This window comes from Clinocottus analis, unplaced genomic scaffold, assembly GCF_023055335.1.
Source record: "Clinocottus analis isolate CAN_PGR_092001 unplaced genomic scaffold, fCliAna1.0.p SCAF_3, whole genome shotgun sequence".
Taxonomy (NCBI): Eukaryota; Metazoa; Chordata; class Actinopteri; order Perciformes; family Cottidae; genus Clinocottus; species Clinocottus analis.
The window spans coordinates 21,275,262-21,294,884 of NW_027176042.1; the positions used below are offsets into that span (position 1 = coordinate 21,275,262).

The 19,623-nt window shown below is 42.8% G+C and overlaps 1 protein-coding gene across 6 annotated transcripts; it reads left to right on the forward strand.

Moving 5' to 3' along the window:
- The first annotated feature begins 769 nt into the window (after window positions 1-769).
- On the forward strand, window positions 770-8,735 carry im:7151449 (complement decay-accelerating factor, GPI-anchored). 6 transcript variants are annotated; one of them, XM_068595143.1, is made up of 13 exons: window positions 770-957; window positions 2,147-2,332; window positions 2,464-2,563; window positions 3,089-3,159; window positions 3,427-3,609; window positions 4,956-4,994; window positions 5,144-5,323; window positions 5,520-5,597; window positions 7,042-7,080; window positions 7,162-7,203; window positions 7,306-7,357; window positions 8,115-8,190; window positions 8,446-8,735. In XM_068595143.1, the coding sequence occupies exons 1-12, from the start codon at window positions 855-857 to the stop codon at window positions 8,170-8,172; spliced, it is 1,131 nt and encodes a 376-aa protein (XP_068451244.1). In that variant the 5' UTR covers window positions 770-854; the 3' UTR covers window positions 8,173-8,190; window positions 8,446-8,735. The 6 variants fall into 6 exon arrangements, with proteins under 6 accessions (XP_068451244.1, XP_068451245.1, XP_068451246.1 ...); XM_068595144.1 differs by having other exon boundaries at window positions 5,147-5,323; XM_068595145.1 differs by lacking the exon at window positions 8,115-8,190.
- The last annotated feature ends 10,888 nt before the right edge of the window (window positions 8,736-19,623 follow it).

Sequence of the window (19,623 nt, forward strand, 5' to 3'; positions counted from 1 at the left end):
ATACATGTATATATATACATGTATATATATAAATATATATACATTTATATATATATATTTATATATATATAAATATATATATATATATATACCGAGTGCATGTACATATATATATAAATTTATATACATATAAATACATATAAGTATTATGTATATATATATATATATATATATATATATATATATATATATATATATATATATATATATATATATATACATCCTAACATTTAGGATTAATCTAAAACATTATAATACATATACATATATATATATATATATATATATATATATATATATATATATATAAATGAATATACATATATGTCAGTATATACAGTATGTATACATACATAAATACATCTAAGTATATCAATACATACATATGTATACATATATAGTTATACATATATATGTAGATATGGTTATATATGTAAATATTTATATGAATATATATAGTTATATATGTATAGTTATGTATATGTATATACATAGTTATATATTTATATAATATAACTATATATATAGTTATATACATACATATTTATTGATTTTACATATATATATTTATGTATACGTATTTATTATAATGTTACAGATTAATCCTAAATGTTACTCAGTACTTTTGGTGCTTACTGTGCGATTAAATATACTTGTGGAGAGAATATCACTGCTTTTATTGAGAGGGCCATGAGTTAGTCATTTCCTGTCGGTGCAGTGGATTTGACCGCCTCCCCTGAACGCAGCAGCAGCAGTGTGCTGCGTTCAGGGGAGAAACTCAGCTGAGCGGCTCCACTTCGCCTCTCTGGAGAACTCGGACTGACAGCAACAGACTGCGCATCGGTCGCCTCCTCATGGACGCTTCACTGGACACATGCGGACGGCGGAGAGTCCCTCTGCTGCTGCTGCCACTGCTGCTGCTGCCACTGCTGCTGCTGCTGGTCGAGGAGGCAGCCGGTCAGTTACCGAGATCATATTGATCACGTCCACTTGCGTGGACTCCGCAGAAACATCCTTGTTACTGTTTCGTCATAGTTTTACGAAGTGACGCCGCAGAAAGTTATACAAGCTTTGTTGTAAAACTTTCTGTTTTTAATCTACAAAAGTCGTTCCTGTGCCGTGGGTAAAATAACATTAACTGATAACAAATAACACTATTAATATACACTCGGTGTCCACTTTATTAGGCACACCTGTGCAATAGTTTGCCAACTTTTCATGGTGCCTGTTTGTGTTGCTCCTGTCATATCGGTGATTTAATTCATTTAACTCCATGTTTAAGCTTCGGGGGTCATAGTGTGTTTTTCTAATGGAAGGGACCATCATTAAAAACACCTTTCAGTAAGTCATATAGTCCAACACCTTCTATTATGAGCAACACCACCTAGTTCAATGTACACATTTTCAAGAAGTTCATACATTATGTGTAACAAGGTGACCGCTGAGTGAATAGGAAGAAATACAAGATGTGATAGTAGGAATCTACTGCGTTCTGGTATTTAAGGATGAGATGAACTGTCGAGGCGAGAGATTAATCTCTACTCCACTGAATAGTTGAGAAAGAGTCTCTGTTAGTCAGAGATAAGACAAATGCACGAAGCATGAAGATGCCGAGGTCGACTGTCCGAAATGTTTATTAGATTATGGAGAAGCTTCTGGACCTGAAATCAGACTGGATGGATTATAAACCCTTTGATATTGATTTATAACACATATAACTGCAGTCACGATGGATTAAATACCCTTTATTATGGATTTCTTAATGTATAAGTGCAGACTTGATGGATTTAAAACCCTTTTTCTATTGGCTTATTATCATATAGAACTGCACTCTTAATGTATTAAATCTCTTTATCGATGATATATAACATATAACTGCAAACTTGATGGATAAAAACCCTTTATTAATGATTTATTGTCATATATAGCTACAGACGTAATGAATTATGAGGAAGTGAAAATTGTTAATGGCTTACCAACATTTAGACTTGCATTAGTACCATTACTAAGGGATCTTATTACACACAAGGTATCATCTCAATTGGTAAATCTAATATTTGCTTCTTGAATTGACTTATTTTCATCGCATTACAGAATCTCAGGTTACGGTTTGGAGGTTGACTCTTTGTCTCTTTTCTCCCTCCAGCCGACTGCCTCAAACCTCATGGACGGGGAAACATCGTCTTAACCGACGAAGCCCTCCTCATGAATGACTTTCCCGAGGGCGTGGACGTGACTTTAGAGTGTGCTAATGGCTACGTGGTTGAAAGTGGCTCCGGGAGCATGACCTGCGTGGACAAGAACTGGACTGAACCAGATCTCACCTGCAAAAGTGAATCCTGTCTCCATCAACTCTGACACCAAACACTGTCTTCTACTGTTGACACGCAAAACCTCTTAATTCTGTCCTTTTCAAAGGCTCCTTACAGTCCAGCATCTGTGTTCTGCGTGTTTATATTACAGAGAAGGACTGCGGTCCCCCTAAACCTCAACGCAATATGAGCTTCAACATCAGCGCTGGAACCTTGTTCGGTGCGGTGATCAGAGTCATCTGTGATAAAGGGTGAGCGCCAACACGACGTGATTCATATGACGGTGTCGTCCCATCTCACTGCTGTCCGGTGCCAATAAATGTATGGACACAAGCGTGGGCACGGAGCGGCCACAATGGCCACACAAAGGCCGCCCTCAGTACACATGTCATGGCATTTACATCCACACAAAGCATCTCTTCTGGCTGCACGGCCAACAGAAAGCGCCGCCGCCGGCAAACATTCCCAGGTGGCTCAAGTCAAGGTGGATTGGCCAAAGCAAACGGTCTCTAAAGGAAACAAAAACAGCCTGGAAAGAGCAATAGAGCCGTCTCCAATAGAGTCTTACGTTATGGTTTCACTGATTAGAAACATGCCTTTTTCTTTTGCCAAAGCTGAGGTCATTGTTAATACACAGTTTCTTGACTTTGCTCTTCAGGAATGTGGTTTTAAAGTTGAAATTACCTTTCTGCTGCATTACTAAATCGTCGCTCTGCGGTGTCCGATTCTCCTTCAAGTAAACGATCTGGATTCATTTTTCCTCCGTCCCGCGACAGCTTCCAGGTCAACGGATCCAGCTACAAGTCGTGCTACGCAACTGGGTGGAGCGGAAGAGCCAAGTGTGGAAGTAAGTGTCTCTTAAATTGTGTTTTTTTTTTAAGAAGAAGCAATAAAAAAAAAATGTTTCCTACAACAAAATCTATTTTGTAGAAGTCTTTTTCCGTCGTTTCAAAGTGCTTACGCAGCTTTCGTATTGTCTCTGTGAGGCTCTTGCTCTTGTTTCCAGACGTCGTAACATAGTTTATAACCTGTCAAAAACATGGATGAATTGTTTTCCGTCCGAATGGCTCCGCGATAAGAATGTGTGGCAACGCCTGTTTGTCTGGTTCCTCAGTTGTGACGTGTGATAAACCCGGCGAGGTGACCAACGGCAAAAGCTCATGGGTTCCTCCAGACAAGCCAAAGTACGGCGACGTCGTGCAGTACGTCTGCGACAAAGGATACGCGCTCGTCGGGGCGAACCACGTCGTGTGCAGCGAATCCGGCAAATACGATCCCCGGCCTCCAACGTGCGAAGGTAAGCGCGCCCCGTCCACGTGCTGATGAGGCGCTACGAGTATTGTTTAACTTGTTCCAGGACCACACAGGCGGCTTTGCATGTCTTAACCCATTAGCTATAAATACTCCATCTTTAAACCATACAAATAGGTAGATATCCAGTCTTTCTTGCGGCCATTAGTTCCCATTCATTTCACCGCAAAGTGAAAACCAGGCTTAAGGTGTAAACAGTCTCATTTGCTTCCATTACTTTTTGTTAACACCGCATGATAAAGCAGCTGAAAAGATGTAGTTAAAAGTACTTTATTTAGCATAAAATCCTAACACGTGAAATCTGGAGACACTTTTTCACATCGAGCAGCTGTTGACCGTACTCTGTAATTTACAGAGATCCAACATTCCTCTATAAGCGAGCACTGGGGGGATGGAGGAGGGGGAAATCCCCTTTCAAGGGTGCAACGTTTGGGCAGAGCGTGGCTCTGTGATGGCGACCAGCTGTCTAGTCCGGTTGGGTTGGAAAAACTGTTCTTAATGATCCCCGGCGGTGCGTTCAAGGACCTTCGGGTATGAATGTTGTGAGAGTTTGACGTTAAAAAGTGTCGCATTCCCCAGTTAGAGCACGTTATGTGAAATTCAAACAAAGTACAAGAGCCATATCCGAAAATGTGTGTATTAAGTACTAATAACGTTCTGAATACAAATTCTGCCTGCGGTGTCATAAATCAGCCGGAAAGCCGCCGCTGTGCTTTGGCATGTTGGAGTTAATGGACTAAATCATGCAAAACCGCCGGCGCGTGTCGTAACTTTCCGGCACTTAATGGGATTCTTAACAAGCGCAGACTTCAGTAACCGAACAAACAACGTGTTTGTGATGTCCTGTATTCACTTAAAGGCAGCGCACATGTACGACAAGTGTGTATTCACGGCGTCTCTGAGGACACGCGGCATTGAACACACGCGGCCTTCAAGCCTCTCTAGACTCTCGCTCATTCATGTCTGTGCTCACTCCAAGCTGCTGGTTTACTGTCACCAACCACACTTGATGCTCTCCTTGACAGCTTCTCGTGGCTTGACCCCAAAGGGCAACCCGTCTTATTTGTCCTTCACCAAGTGTAGTTTTCTACAAGCGGATGATTAGACATGGCAAAGTGGCTCGTGTGAGATTTTCTGACTTAACAAAAAGCATGTGATTGATAAATAACTGTCACGGCTACATCCTGCATGTAAACTAATTTGTATATATATATATGTAGATATCTATATCTATGTATATAGGTGCATGATCCACCACTAATCTCTTAAATGGCTCATGAACGGTACTTATTTCAACCCCAGATGAATTCAGTAGTTTTCTTATCATGACAGAAGTAGCAGCAGCATCAGGATCTACACCTCCAGCACAAGGTATAAACAATCATAGAGGGATAATATAATATTCAATATATCTGTTTACTCCACCCAACAAGGAAAGCAGCACATTAAGAAGAGGCTTTCCTTTAACGGTGTTCCAAAAAAAAAAAGTTATATTTGACGAGAATGATTATTTTCCACAGAAGTGTCCACATCTTCAGAGCCGCCTGCCACGCCCACAGCTCCCACAGCTCCCACAGCGCCCACAGCGCCCACAGCTCCCACAGCTCCCACAGCGCCCACAGCTCCCACAGCTCCCACAACTCCCAGAGCGGTTGGTGTCACAACCAGTGCGACACCGACCGTCTCGCCGTCACTACGAGGTACAGAGAAGTGCCCTCCGAAACGAGCCCATCTGCCGCGTAACTAAGTTGGAAAACCTCTCAGGCGCAGCACGTGAATAGATTATGTGCATGCCGCATGCTTCTCGAGGAATTGCCTTTCTCAGCTTGACGGATCACTTTCATCCCGTCCGAGCTCGACGAGAACTAAGGATCGCTCTGATCGCTCTGTTCAAAGGTGGCAGCGAGATTTTGACTGCTGAGGGTAAAGCCACAACAACCAGTGAGACGCCCATGGCATCTTCTTCACTTCCAGGTATTGAATAACTTAATGAAAAAGCTGCCTTTGACTTTGACTCTTGGATATTTTCCTGTGCCTCCCATGAGCGGACGCTTCCCAAACAACTCTCAAAGTACTCCAGTTTTTATTAGACAACTCCAGACTTCTGCCCGCTGTGACTTTAATGCCAATTTGATTTGTTGTTTCAGTTGAAGTCCCTGGTGGTTTTCAGGGGAGGAATATTGTTGTTTGTCATCGCTGTGGGCTAAAAAAAAAAAAGATATATACAAGGTTTAAAGGTGCAATGTGAAAGGTGTGGCCAGAATTTATATTAAAAATATAGTATGACATCATACGTTGCCGTTACGTCAAAGACGTCTCACGTAGCGAGCTTCTAAAACCAGCATGCTAACCAGCTAGCCCCGCCCCCCTCCGGTCTTGTAATACCACTTGTTCCTCTAGAGGCGACAGTGAGTCGCCCTCACGAGAAGAGACGCTCCGTTGAAGGTCGGCGTGTTTGTTCATCGGATTAAATCCAAAGCAGCAGAAACGAGCAGAGTATGAAGCTATAGCCAACAGTTGGTTTGGTTAGCCTAGCTTAGCTTAGCAGAAAGACGGGAAACAGCGATAAAGAAAATCGATCTACAGGGTGCATTTGAAATTCAAATCTTGTTTGTTTTATATTTGCAAGTTGTAAACACACATTTTCCCACAAAACATATATATATATATATATATATATATATATATATATATATATATATATATATATATTATTTTAAACCACTTTGGATTCAATACGTTAGACAAATTAACTAGCGTACCCTGTAGGCCGACACCCCACATGAAGATTGCACAAAAATGGGAAAATGTGTGTTTACACCTTGCAAATATAACACAAACAAGATTTTAAATAATTAGTTTCAAATGGGCCTGTATGGCGATTTTGTTATCGCTGTTTCCCGTCGTTCAGCTAAGCTAAGCTAGGCTAACCAAACCAACTGTTGGCCGTAGCCTCATACCTCAGCAGACACACATGAGTTGGCTTCAATACTCTCATTCGACTCTCCACCAGAGAGAAGGAAGCTTTGTTTCCTGTCCACAACGCCGTCTCTTTATGAGTCGTATGATTGTCGTGCAATTATCTTTTTGCAACGCGGATAATAACGTAATCAGTGACTCACCGAGTTGAACTGACATTTAATATTTGCAGGCATGTCTCCCTCCCTTCAGTGCCCGTGCCAGTTAATATATTAATGTTTGATCTTCCCTCCCGTCCCCGCCCTCACGGATCCGACATGGAGACACAAAGATAATGAGCCGAGAGCGACACGCAAACGTTACACACACCGGCTTTAAAGCTGTAAAGGAGATAACCAGTTAGTGACAGACCGTCCTGTGTGTGTGTTGATAATGGCGAGCCTCCACGTGGTCCAGTCCAAACAGTTTGCATACTAATCATGCTGTGTTATTCCTGCAGGCAAGCATTTTGGGACTGTCGATACCAACAAGGAGATCGGTGAGTTGCCGCGCCGCAGTGCCGCCGAGCCGCTGACACGAGTCATTATTCATGCTTTGCGTTTCTCTTTGTGTCTTTCAGGGTACACGCCTGTAATCGTCAGCGTGATATGCGTCTCCTTAGGTAATGTACGACGCCTCTTCTTTGAAAAACTCACACTGAAGCTGAAGCTTTGCAGTTGAAATGGAACAAAAAAACAATCCTTTTGTTTTTTTTGATTTACAGTTGCGTGTATTGTTGCGCTCTTTTTACACAAGTTTCTTCTGAAGAGAAAAGGGTGAGATCCAATGTTTTACTCTTCTCTTTCATGCATGAGTTATACTTGACTTTGCTTTATCCCCTTTTCCCTCTTTCTGCTGTTTCATATTGGTGCTCTCAGAAGCTCAACGCGCGGCAGCTCCCAGGTCAATATTAGCAGATATTTCTCTGGGCAAATACATCATGCAGCGACGTATCATGCGGTATTGACCTGTTGCAAGCTTCAACCCTGCAGTCGGTTTCAGATTCTACTGTTTGAGGAAATCTAGAGTGTACTGAGGAATGAGGGAAGTCAACAGGAAATCCTTTGATAAGAGCTGTCGGGGCTTCAAAGGCAGGAAGACATTTCCGTTCTTGCCCGAATTAATTAGAAGTTCTTCGATGGAACGTACGGGAAGCAGGCCGACGTATCTCTGTGACTGAAGTGACAAGTTCATTTGACGTTCATGTCACCTGATCATGACGCACGAAGGAAACAACTTGATATCCATCTTGTGAAAGTCAAACCGTCAAGCTCTTTCCTTGCACATCAATCTCATATAATCCCGTGCATGCTTTACACATCGCATTGAGCCAAGGTTAAAGCTAATCAGAAAACACAAAATAATTAAAAAATAATCATTACTCACTCAAAGTGGCAATGACTAACACTAACATTTGTTGGCGTGCTAATTAAGTGTGCAATAAAACACCATATGGTGAACTAATGCAATTTAACATAAAAGTAACATAACTCAACAATTCTGACACAAATTCCTTATTTGATGACACCATAGCTCATATGACACCAGAGAAGACCTGAAGCCGGAGTTATTACTGTTCCAAAATCTTTAGATTGCCTGCCTGACTAAGGTACCTGTCACTTCCTGTGTATTCATTGTTATCAAGAGCTATAATGCCAATGAAACAAGCAAAATAACGACAACGTATACATTGAAAGAAGCTAACTTATGTTCTTTTGAGCGTTAGCATGAAGTAGCTACGGCAAATGATGCCAGCAGAGTATGAATGTACGGTGTGCTGGTGTTCTCATTTATCTTTGCACCACTGAATGGAGGTCAAATTGAAAACCCTTTTTTTTTCTCTTCCATTTCTCGTTGACGCTAGCTCTGCGAATGGAACGGTGCCTATCTATTAAAACACATCTGTGACCCTGGAGGGACGCGTCCAACCAACTGTAGCGTCGACGGGGACGACAACTCACTTAAATGTTATTGCACTTCAATCGAACATGTAAAAGTATTAATTTAAATCAAGCATCCACTGATGAAAAGCACTTTTTTTTTTGTATTGATTTGTTATTGTTAGTTTGAACAATTGTAAATACCCGATGCCACTATAGTGTTAATATTTGTACATTATTTATGTGATAAACTGGAATAAACTCCTATGAAGTATTTCGAAAGAATCCTGTTTGATTTGCTCAAACATTAGCTTTTTGAAATATGAAGGTATTCAAGTGATTCAAGAGGAATACAATGTGGTGGATTCAGTTTGCAGACTGAAATGCCGACTGATAAAGATACAATCAGCTGCATTCTTTGCCCCCTGACATTCTTCTGGGCTCTGTGTATTGTCCTGGGCTTCTTTTGGGTAGAGAATAAAAATAAATGTGCCAAATAACTCTCTTTCATGAGAAAACATCAATGGATCATGTACCATTAACTACCAGATTGAGTGTGAGAGAGGGAAAGTGTTTAAAAATGTTTTCAACCTGGAACGTGTCGCTGAATGTGTTCATGGAAAAACATTTGCTAAGTGGGTACGGCTGTTTTCAATGCAGCCGTTTACATCAAACTTTAACTACCGGATTATTTTTGTACTGCATTGTACACACAACACATTATTTCAAAGGGGAAAAGCTTCCTTTAAAAAAAATAATAATCCTAAAGCGCATTTTAAAACATTGTTCACTTGCAAAGCAGCAGCTTTTCGGCCCGAAAGTTAAAAGAAAAACAGTTGCATTCTCCGTCGTGGCAGCAGTGAAGGATCAAGCTATTATCCTGGCAGGGGTATGGACCAGCACAGAGAAAATCCCCATGATAAAATGTGGTTACACTGTTTCTTTGTGTCTGTTGCAGTGCCAGAGGCTTTACGTTGGCCTTTTTGGGATCACAAGAGAGGATTTATCATGTCTACTTCAAAAGAACTAAATCATCTTTTGGTTAAGTTTTCCAGTTCGTATATATATATGACTGAGATTTGGCTGGATTGAAAAGATGCTTTATTGAATCCTCTGGAAAAGAAAAGTGTGTTCACAAACAGGATATGCACTCGTCGCCGTAGTTATGTGGACAGTGTATGAGCGGAGAGGAGGGGTTTGCTGTTTTCTCTCAGAGAAACCTTGACAACAGTGGTGGTCTTTGTGGAAGCCATCAACCATCCCCCCAAAAAAAGGGGGGAGAAAAGAAAAGAAGCTTTTATGGCGTCTGATGTGTTCACATTGGAGCTGAATGCATTCGCCTGTGAACTTCAAACAATTCTTTTGACTTTAAAGATAAGACTGCAGATATTCTACATTTTTCTTATTGTCAACAAATCCAATGAAAAGACCCAAACCAACAGTGAGCCGATCCTATTAACCTCCAACCGGCCCAGATAAGACAGCCAAACCTTCTCTGCTCAGGTCCAGATTACTCCAGTATCTATATCTATGTATCTTTACATATACCACATAGTATTAAACGTAGCAACTTTAAACCCTTGTTGCTTGAAAACTATTGAAAAACACATCACTGAGCTGAACGGTTGCACTTGATGTTCCTTCGTTACAATGACAGCAGATGCTCTAGGTCTTTACACTCTAGTGCATGTAAACAGCCTAAGTGCAGTAAATACACAGTTTCGTGACAAATCCACGGCTGAAAATAGTTCTCCCCACAAAAACACACTTTCTTCCAGCTGGACTAACATTCGTTTGCGCCCCAAACGTTGAAGTCCATGTGTGTGACCTGTTGTTGAGAATCTACGTCTTGGTCTGAAAGGGTTTGAGGTTAAAAGTCTTGAAGCGAGACAATAACACAACAAACTGACTGACTGACTCAAGTCCGATGAGACTCAGCGAGGCTGTGTTTAGGTGCTTCTTAGTTTAATGCGTCACCACGCAAATATTTGTGAATGAGCGATAAACACAAAGTTCAGGGGTTTATGAGCAAATACCTGCCGAACTAATGACATTCCTACGAGCCCAAGTGTTTCATTAATAAAACATTTGACCCAATATTGGACGCTATGTGAAAACAATTGATCCTGAGGGAGGCCTAAATGTACATTTTCACTCCATCCAGTCGAGGAATTTTGCTCAAAAACCCCAATTGTCAGCCTCAAAGTGGCGTCGGAGGAGACTTGTTGCTAGGATTCATCCTCTTGGGAGCCTGAATGTCTGTAAAACTGTAATCACAATCTATATTAGAATATTCCACTCTAGACCAATGTCTTGCCATCCCCATGAGAATATTACCTGCTCCATCTGTTCAAAACCCCACAACAGGACCAGGTGAACACAAATGCAGGGCTATGTGCAGAAACTGTTGAGCGATCAAGCTCATCAGCTCATTGCTCGGTGCTTAGTCACCCTGCAGACGACACGCTGTGGTTTCCCCCGTCACTACACACCAGGCTGCGGCCCAGTGATCCAGCTTTGCAACCATGGTGATGTCGTACAACGACACAACAATGTACGTTTAATCCAGTTTGCACCCTATATTTATATCACAGAATCATGAATATCCAGCTCGACTGGTCCGCTCCTGTGTAGCTCCGCCAGGCTTTTGTCAGCTCGTATCTTCACTACAGGAAGTAGAGCGACAGCAGGAAATACGCCCAAGTTTTCCACTCTCTAAAGTCAGAAGCATTGATTTCTCCTCCTCTCTTATTAAACCCTGTTTTCCAACTCAAGTAGAGCACCGTACCCGTCCCGGCTCATGCTGTACCGTCACTGTCGGACAACCTTGAAAAACTTCTTCCCAAAAAATTGTTTTGAACGCCAATCGGGCATTTTCCAAAAAAGTACCCGATTTCCGAGTAGTGAGGCTTTCATGTGGCAATGCAAAGTTGTCGCTCAGCACCTGCTGTTTTTTTCCATGAGTCCCTATCCTGTTGGAGAAGGACAGGAACAAGGTGATGACATGTCTGTCCATCCTCTTTGTGGGATTACAGGAAATTCACTTCGTACATAGAGACAAATACCACAATGTACTAGTTTACAAGGTTATGGATGCCAACCGCTGTTAAACAACAAGAAAAAGAAAAGAAGAAGTTTACAAGGTTCTGTGTGTTTATTAAGATGATGTATTTCCAATGATATACAAGTTTTTTAGGCACTTATTGTCACGGCTTCAGACTTGAAACAGCCCAATACTGTGACACTTATTCAAACATTGAGAGAGAATTGTAAACCCTCCCTTTAAGCTCTGTACTCAGAAACACAAAATAAATAAAGCATACTAAAGGTTCATAATTATCGGCTTTGTGGAGCGGGGAAATCATTTATTCCAACCTAAGCTGGTATGAATTGAACATTGATGACCACCCAGGGAGGCAGGAGGTGAGCAGGAAGCTTGATAGCATTTTTTTAAAAATCCTGTTTGAATTACATTTTGAATGAATTACACAATTGTTTGTCAATTTTAAAGATAATTTCGCTCACAATGAAAGTCACAGTTTCTTACATTTGTACTATAATTATATAGCCCATCAGCGAACTACATCTCGCACAATATACTTTCAGGGAAACGCCGGCCGGCCAGCTAGCTAGGCCGGCCGGCTAGCTAGGCCGGCCGGCCAGCTAGCTAGGCCGGCCGGCCAGCTAGCTAGGCCGGCCGGCCAGCTAGCTAGGCCGGCCGGCCAGCTAGCTAGGCAAGGTACCTTTTTGTCATCAAACTGTTGAAGTATTAGACGGTGAAAATATGTCGTTTGAAAAGACTCCAAACCCAAAAAGAGAAATAAAAGAAGCTTCTCGCTGAAGCTACGATGCCAGTTTGTTTCATGATGTATCACACGGACAACGGGGTGGTGCTCCTTCGTTCTCAGCTAAGTGACCAAATCAATCATTCTCTTTTAAGGGAGTTTTCCATCAAATCCATTACATTCACTCTCAAGATCATGACCCCATGATCGTCAGTCTGTATCGCGTGTCAGGGCTCAAGGAGGAGGAAATCCGGCCATCAGCCCTGCATGAGACCGTCCACAAGCATATAAGGAGGATGAGGGGGATCTCAGAGGAAGTGATGCACTTGTTCGTGTCGTAAGCAACTCAGGTTAACACACGTTTCTGTGGCATTACACACAAACCACGTCTGGAGAATCCTGTGGCAGGCGCAGCTTTGTTTATGATTCATGTATCGGCTGTGAATCACTTCTATGGTCACGCATAATGTGGTAAGCGGGGAGCGGGGCGATGGCACAACAGGCGTTGCTGCGCTAGGAGAGAGAGAGAGAGGAAAATAAAAGGGATTCAAACAGGATGAAGGCACTCGTTGGGGAAAGACTCTTTAAAAGTTGTTTCTCATGAGTGGGGCGGATGCAGATCTTTAACTTAAGACAAACAAGACATAAATGGTTTCCAGTGAGGCCTCAGCATTAGAACAGAAACAGATGTTGAGCGTGAATACCCGGCCATCAGTGTGGCAGGGATCTCAAAGTAAATGTTTATGCGCTGTTAATAGAGACGCTCTTCCTGTAAGCACCATCGACAATACAGATTGCTAGTTATGCGTGAGCAGCCGGCTTCACACAACGTACATACAAGCTGCGGGTCTGATTTTCAAGGCCTAAACTTAAAGATTGTGTACGTACCTTTTATTGAACAGCGGCCTTTTTCCGCTCTACCAATAACTAAATATTAACAATTTCAGTAACTTTGGTGAAACCGACAATCTGGTGTTCGCGCAGCCCCCACTTTATTATTTACCTCGCTATTTCTGTCACTCTTTGTGTGAACAACACTGTGTACGCTTTTCTGGAAAGATTGTCTGAAGGTGCGCGCTGTTATGCTAACATTCAACCCATTATCGCATCTCGCGCTGTTCCCCTTGGCTTTGAATGTCGCCTATAAACACGATAATAAACACGTGGTCGGGCGCACATGCGGGACAAATCTGTTTTACATAATGACACAAGGTCGAAGGGGACATGTCACGCTCCTTTTCAGGTTCATATGTCTTCTAGGTTTCTGCTAGTGTGGTTACATGATAAAATATGAAGAAAAAAAAACATTATTGCACTCTTAACACACCTGTGAACACACCCTGAAACGATTACCGCCTGTCTCTTTAAGCCCGCCTCCAGGAGCAAGCCCAGTCTGCTCTGATTGGCTCCTGAGATAAATATAAGAACTAAACATGCTATTTCTCCTTTTTCAAAAGCCCCAGTCTCCCTTTGAATCTTCAATCTCCGTGTCTTCTGTGACCCATCTGTCATTGTGTCCTCCTCCCACATCTGCTGAGGTTGAAGGAACATTTTGAACTTCATGCAGCGAAGGACACCATGTCGCACGTCACCATATCACAGAGAAGCAGACGGGGAAAGACCAACCCGAGCCGGGCGGACCCGAGCGCTGGCGATGATGCCGCTGCCACTTGTGCTGATGTCATGCTGAGTTTGCGGAGACACTCCTTATGACTCACATCTGTCTAAAGTGAAACCACACTCAATCGGGCATGTTCTTGTTTACCGCTGGTATGGCAACACACTCGGCTAAGAATACATCCTCAGCCTTTTTTTTCTTGCCAGGTTGGCTTCTCGCGGACTCCTGAGATATAAATAAGGTCATGTCGGGGAGGGAGATTACTGCCCCCTTTCTAGGCCTCGCCATTAAGTATTTTAGTTTTGGCTCCACCAACATCACCATTTAAGAAGGTTAAAAGTAGTGAGGAGTTATTAAAGAGCTGTGGTAGACGACAGATAATCCAGTTTAGGCCCTGTCAGAGGAGGATTGAGAAGGAGAGTTTTCAGAGTGAAATGATGCCAAAGTGATGGCAGATCTACAATTTATAACAGCGGAGGAGCAAAATGCTCAAAATATCCGCTGGAAAGGGATTTTACTGGCACAGCGACTGTTGGTTTTGTTGTTTAAATAGGCAGAGACACTGAGAGGGGGGTTTCTGTTATTTAGCTATAGGGGAATGGACAAAATATTAGAAACACATGTGAGCATAATGCAACACAATACAAACAGCACCAGACTCCAACATGACCATAGAGCTGAATGAAGACCTCTCTATATCAGTTTTCATAAAAACTGGAAAAAAAAACTTCCTGAAAAGATTCATTCCAGGACTTTTGTATTAGTTTTAAGTCGGTATACTTAATAAACTGGAAAGTAGATTCATAAGTGCTCAAGGTTTCTCACCTTCACAGTGTATATACATGCTATATTTGAATTTTATTTAAAGTGCCTCTGGCGTTCGGAGATGTGACGTTACGATGAGCAATGGGTTGAGATATTTCTTCGCTCGTTGATGCCAAACGTCTGTCTCTCTGGTGGTGACACGGAGGTGAACGTTAGAGAATGGAAAACACACTGAAACTGAATATAAATCATGTCTAAGACAAATTGTTACTTTTTTATTTTAAAAAAACATCCAAAATACAGGTTTAGGTCTTTATTTTACTCATTTTAACTATTTACATTGATAGATTTCTCCTAAATTTGGCAAAAGTAACTATTAGATAATGTCTCATTTGCATATTCATACATTACATTTAATAAAAACCTTGTATTACACTTTTCTTAATGTTAGTATACAACTGGGGGAGTGTCATGGTTGTATATAAGACACTGTTTGTTTTATTCGATGTAACACCTGTAATGTTACAAGACACTTTTGTCAAAATTAGTCTCATAATTTGAGCCAGAAATCGCCACTTCAGTTGCACTTACATACACTATGTTTGTATACATACACAACATGTACAGTTTCAGTCTTATTATGATGGTTTTTACAGAGGGGTTAGTTCAAATATCATTCACAGCCTAATATATATCACATTTAATTCATAAAGACATGGTGAAAATATATACATATATTTTTTTTAACGAATGTTTATGGTATTTTCTTATTGAGTGATAAAGTGAGATTCCCTCAGTAAAAACCTTTGACCCTAATATGTCAAGAAAATATAAAGGATGAGATATTGTCGCCCATCCAATGTTCAGATTTCTGTTCTGTATGCATATTAGCACATATGTGTTAAGATAATGCCTCATTGGCATATTTAAACTTACATGTTCAGAAAACTTCTCATCTATCTATCAGTTTTGTTTTTTTACCCTTTTGACCTGTTTGTCTTCCCCTTAAAGAAGCAACTTAGCAAACAGACCCATAAAATAGCTCAATGCTGCCACCTTGTGGTACCTGAAGGAAGCTCATCCTGCTGCGTCGCTCGTCCCTCCGCGTTGTAACCGATTTCAAATGGTGCTAGACATGATGGAGACTCTGAGCACCAGACGAAAACGGTCACCCATGGTGAGCGCATGGAGGCCGGCGGCTCCGCTTCTCCTGGTCACCAGAGCGCCGGCCTGCAATCCAACTGGAACGGACACTGAATGTGTCACGGAAAACAACGCCACAGAACGGTGATCCCAGACTCGCCGGCAGCTTAGCAAATGAGGATGTTCCCTGCTGTAACTCCCGGCGTGTGTTCCCGCTCAAGAACACCGATTTCAAATGGTGCTAGACACGATTTTATACTCTAAAACACCATCTGAAACCAGTTCCCTGGGGAGGAGGCCTTTAAGAAGAAACCCTCGGACGTTATGTCTCCTTCTGCAATGAGAGAAAAAGTTTGTTGATGACGTGTCAGCTTACGACGAATGGATGAATCGACACGTTGAACGCATCTCACCAACGACGTCGCCAATCAAGGTGGCTCATCCTGTTAGCGGGCGCGCGGTGGTACCTTCGTTGAATTTAAGCTAATTTTCCATGAGACGGATGCTTTTTTTCCAATATCGCGCAAACCGCTTCACGTACGCACTTCCTTTGTTAGATAACGACGGCACGTTTTAGAGGACCTCGTCCTTGTAGAGTCGGCCTCTGCTCAGGATCTCGATCTAACGGAGAGAGAGGAACAAGGACACGGGACAAGGGATGCAATGCCCTGGACGAATGGAAAACAAGATGGAAGACATTGCCGCGCAGGCAGTTAGTTGTGTTTGTTGTTATCCGGGCTGCATTCATAGAGGTGATACAATTCCAGCTTTGGTTTCTCAGACTCACATTAAAATCCTTTTTTTGGGTTGTTTCGTTTCCCCCAATGTAAACCTCTGCCGATTGTAAACCTCATGTTTAGATGTGGTGTTGAAATTGAATTCAAAAAAGTTTGATAACCATCATCTCAACTTGTTGGTTCCTTCATGGGAAATACAATACCCGTCCTGTTGAGCCACACACGCTGTGAAGTGAAATGTCTGCACAGACTACAACTTACTGGCTATAAATGGAGGATATTTTAGTCTCTATTGCGCGATACATTTGAGATTCTTCCAAAAAGGCCGAGCCGTGTGCTGATCGTATTCACCTTTAAAACCCCCGGAATGATCGATTATCTATGTCTCTCGAAGAAAGAGAGCGAGACGGACTGACAGAAGCGGAGCCAGAAACTCATGGACGATTGCAGACTCTTTGCTGGCATCGAGACCCGACGAGAAAGAACCACTGAGTCACGTCCGGCTCCTCCGAGAGAGAGAGAGAGAGACGCTGCAGCTCGATCCCTCGCTTTAGAAGTGCGTCGGATGACCGAGATCTCGGTGAGAGAAAAGCGCCGGCAGCAGAGAGAGGAACCCATGACAAAAACCTGTCTGTGAATCACACAAATAGATCACCGCAGCTCCCTGTAGACTTCTTTGTCGTGCACAATAGGATACTGTGTCCTCTACCGGGTCGGCCTCGGGGGTGGACAGGCATGGAGTCCCGCTCCTGGTGCTGGTTGTCGACTGTGGCGCGAGAAGTAAAAAAAAAAAAACAGGTCCCGAAATCGGTCTGGCTTTGTGGGAATGAAGACATTTAGAAGTGACAGCACAACAACCAGGGCCTTTAATGTGGGGGAAACTCACTGGCTTCTATTTGCAGGTCGGGCATTAAAAGGCCGCCGGTATCTGGCTCGCCAGTGTCTCAGACGCTGTCGTCCCGTCGACAGAGAGAGGGGCGGGGGGGTGACGTATAGCAACTAATCCAAAACCTTTAATGTGTCTTTCTGGGACAATTTCCCGGTCTGTCACTCCCTAATCCTCGCCGCTGCTCCTTTAGCGTTTTTGGCTTCTGAAACAACAGCAGTTGTACTGATTACGGTTATACTTTCGCCACGGGTAATCACATTTGGGTCCTTCGCGACGGCTTTAACCACTTTGACCACCGAAACAGAAGATTCAAAACACATCCTCTGTTTCGACAGGTCGCTCCCAGTGTTTACAAGGCGTCGGGACAGACAGCGTCGTATGAAGGCCACAGCGCCGCTCTCACGCTCCTCTTGACTCCTCCCACAGAACCTGGCTATTTGTGAACTCTGCGTCTCACTTGCTGTCTGCACTACAAGCTATTGTGTGTGCGCAGAGGCAGCTTTCTGCATCAGCCTTCTGCCTCGTCACCTGACCATCTACTGCTTGTTAAAGGCACATCGGCCTCTTTTAAAGCAAACAAATCAATGACGCAATTGTTGGTTTTATTTAGAGCTACAGTATCGAACTGAGTGGACAACAATTCGCAAGGTCAGATGGGAATAAATAAATGATTAAAAAAGTAAACAATAATCTTTCAATCAGAAACCAGTTCATCAAATGATTTAAAAAAATAACACATCGCCCTCAGAGGCGCTTTGTTTTCTGTGTGTCAGCGAGCCGGGTCACAGGCAGGGCCACTGGGTTGGGTCATGTTTAGAGTAGGTGACGTAAAATGTGTGTGACAGGGGGAGGGGGGGGGGGGTGTACGTGTAAACAGGGTAGGTGGTTAATCCTCTTACAGATTAGAGATCCTAATTTATCAGGAGTGAGAGGGGCAAACTCATCGAGCCAATGTTTTCAAACCGCCTCTCAACATTTTGGCAATCAAGGGGAAAAGTACAGAATATATATATATATATATATATATATATATATATATATATATATATATATATATATATATATATATATATATATATATAATGTTGAGCCAAGACATTCACAAAAATCTATTTTTTGAATATATATACCCAAATATTTGTGAGTTGTGATCACCTACCAAACTGATTTTTTATTAAGTCAATATGTTCACGTGATACTTGTCTGGACCAATCACAGTCGAGGTTGGCAGCACGCTGTGTTTCCTGCTGATTCTCCCCGCACGCGTCACAGACAACATCCTGAAAGTGCCAACAGCTCGGATCCGTCTCTCTCCGCGTCGCGTCACCTTTTTTTTTCCTCTTCAGATGCAACAAAACTGAGCCACGTCAGCAGACGAGCGCCCTCTCCTTTACGCGTCACTTCCAGATGAGCGCGCCACTTTTGGTTGTTCACAGGAATGGAGAGGAGAGAGAGAGGGGGGTAAAATGTCTTGCTGGTGACACAAGTGGCTCTATGCGAGTTAAATACCAGGAAATGAAAGAGTATCTGCGTGAGGCAGATCAGGTTTCCAACAATAAGCGTGTTCACTCTCCCCTCCATATCTTAAAGACATATTTACAGAACTTAATACGTCCCTCTGCATTAAAGTACCAGCCATCATCATGGTTAATGATAAGCAATGCTGCCTCACACGTCGTCTATTAATAACATCATCATCCCGCGAGGCCGGCAGCGCTGCGCGTTTAATTTTAGCGCCGTCATCTCCTGGCCACGCGCCAGCTCCTGGTCTAATCTGCGCGTGTAAGAAGGATTGGTTTGTTTAAAGAAAAGAAAAGAAAAGGCAGTGTGATGCCAAAAACACATCCGTCCTGCAGGTTCATGCTGCCTCTCCAGAGGGAGACTCTACTTTTTTTTTAAGTGCTTGTTTGTTTGCTGCGTCAATTTTTGGCACAAGGTTGAGCGCGTCGCAATTTGACCCGCGCGAGTTGCGCGAGCTCTCCTGTTTGTTAGTTCGACTTAGGAGGCGGCGCCCCTCCCCGAAATAACTTTTTATTATTATTATTATTGAGGCCACGTTTTCTCGTCTGCGAAAGTGGGTCACTTGCTCTGCCGGTCATCCCTCGTGAGGCACTGTACACATGGCGAGGCGCCACTATGGGCCAGGACACGGTGACTTCCGGTCGGATCGACACATAGTCGGGGTTAACACCTGACAGAAAGTAGAGCGCGTGCTGCTGTAAGGC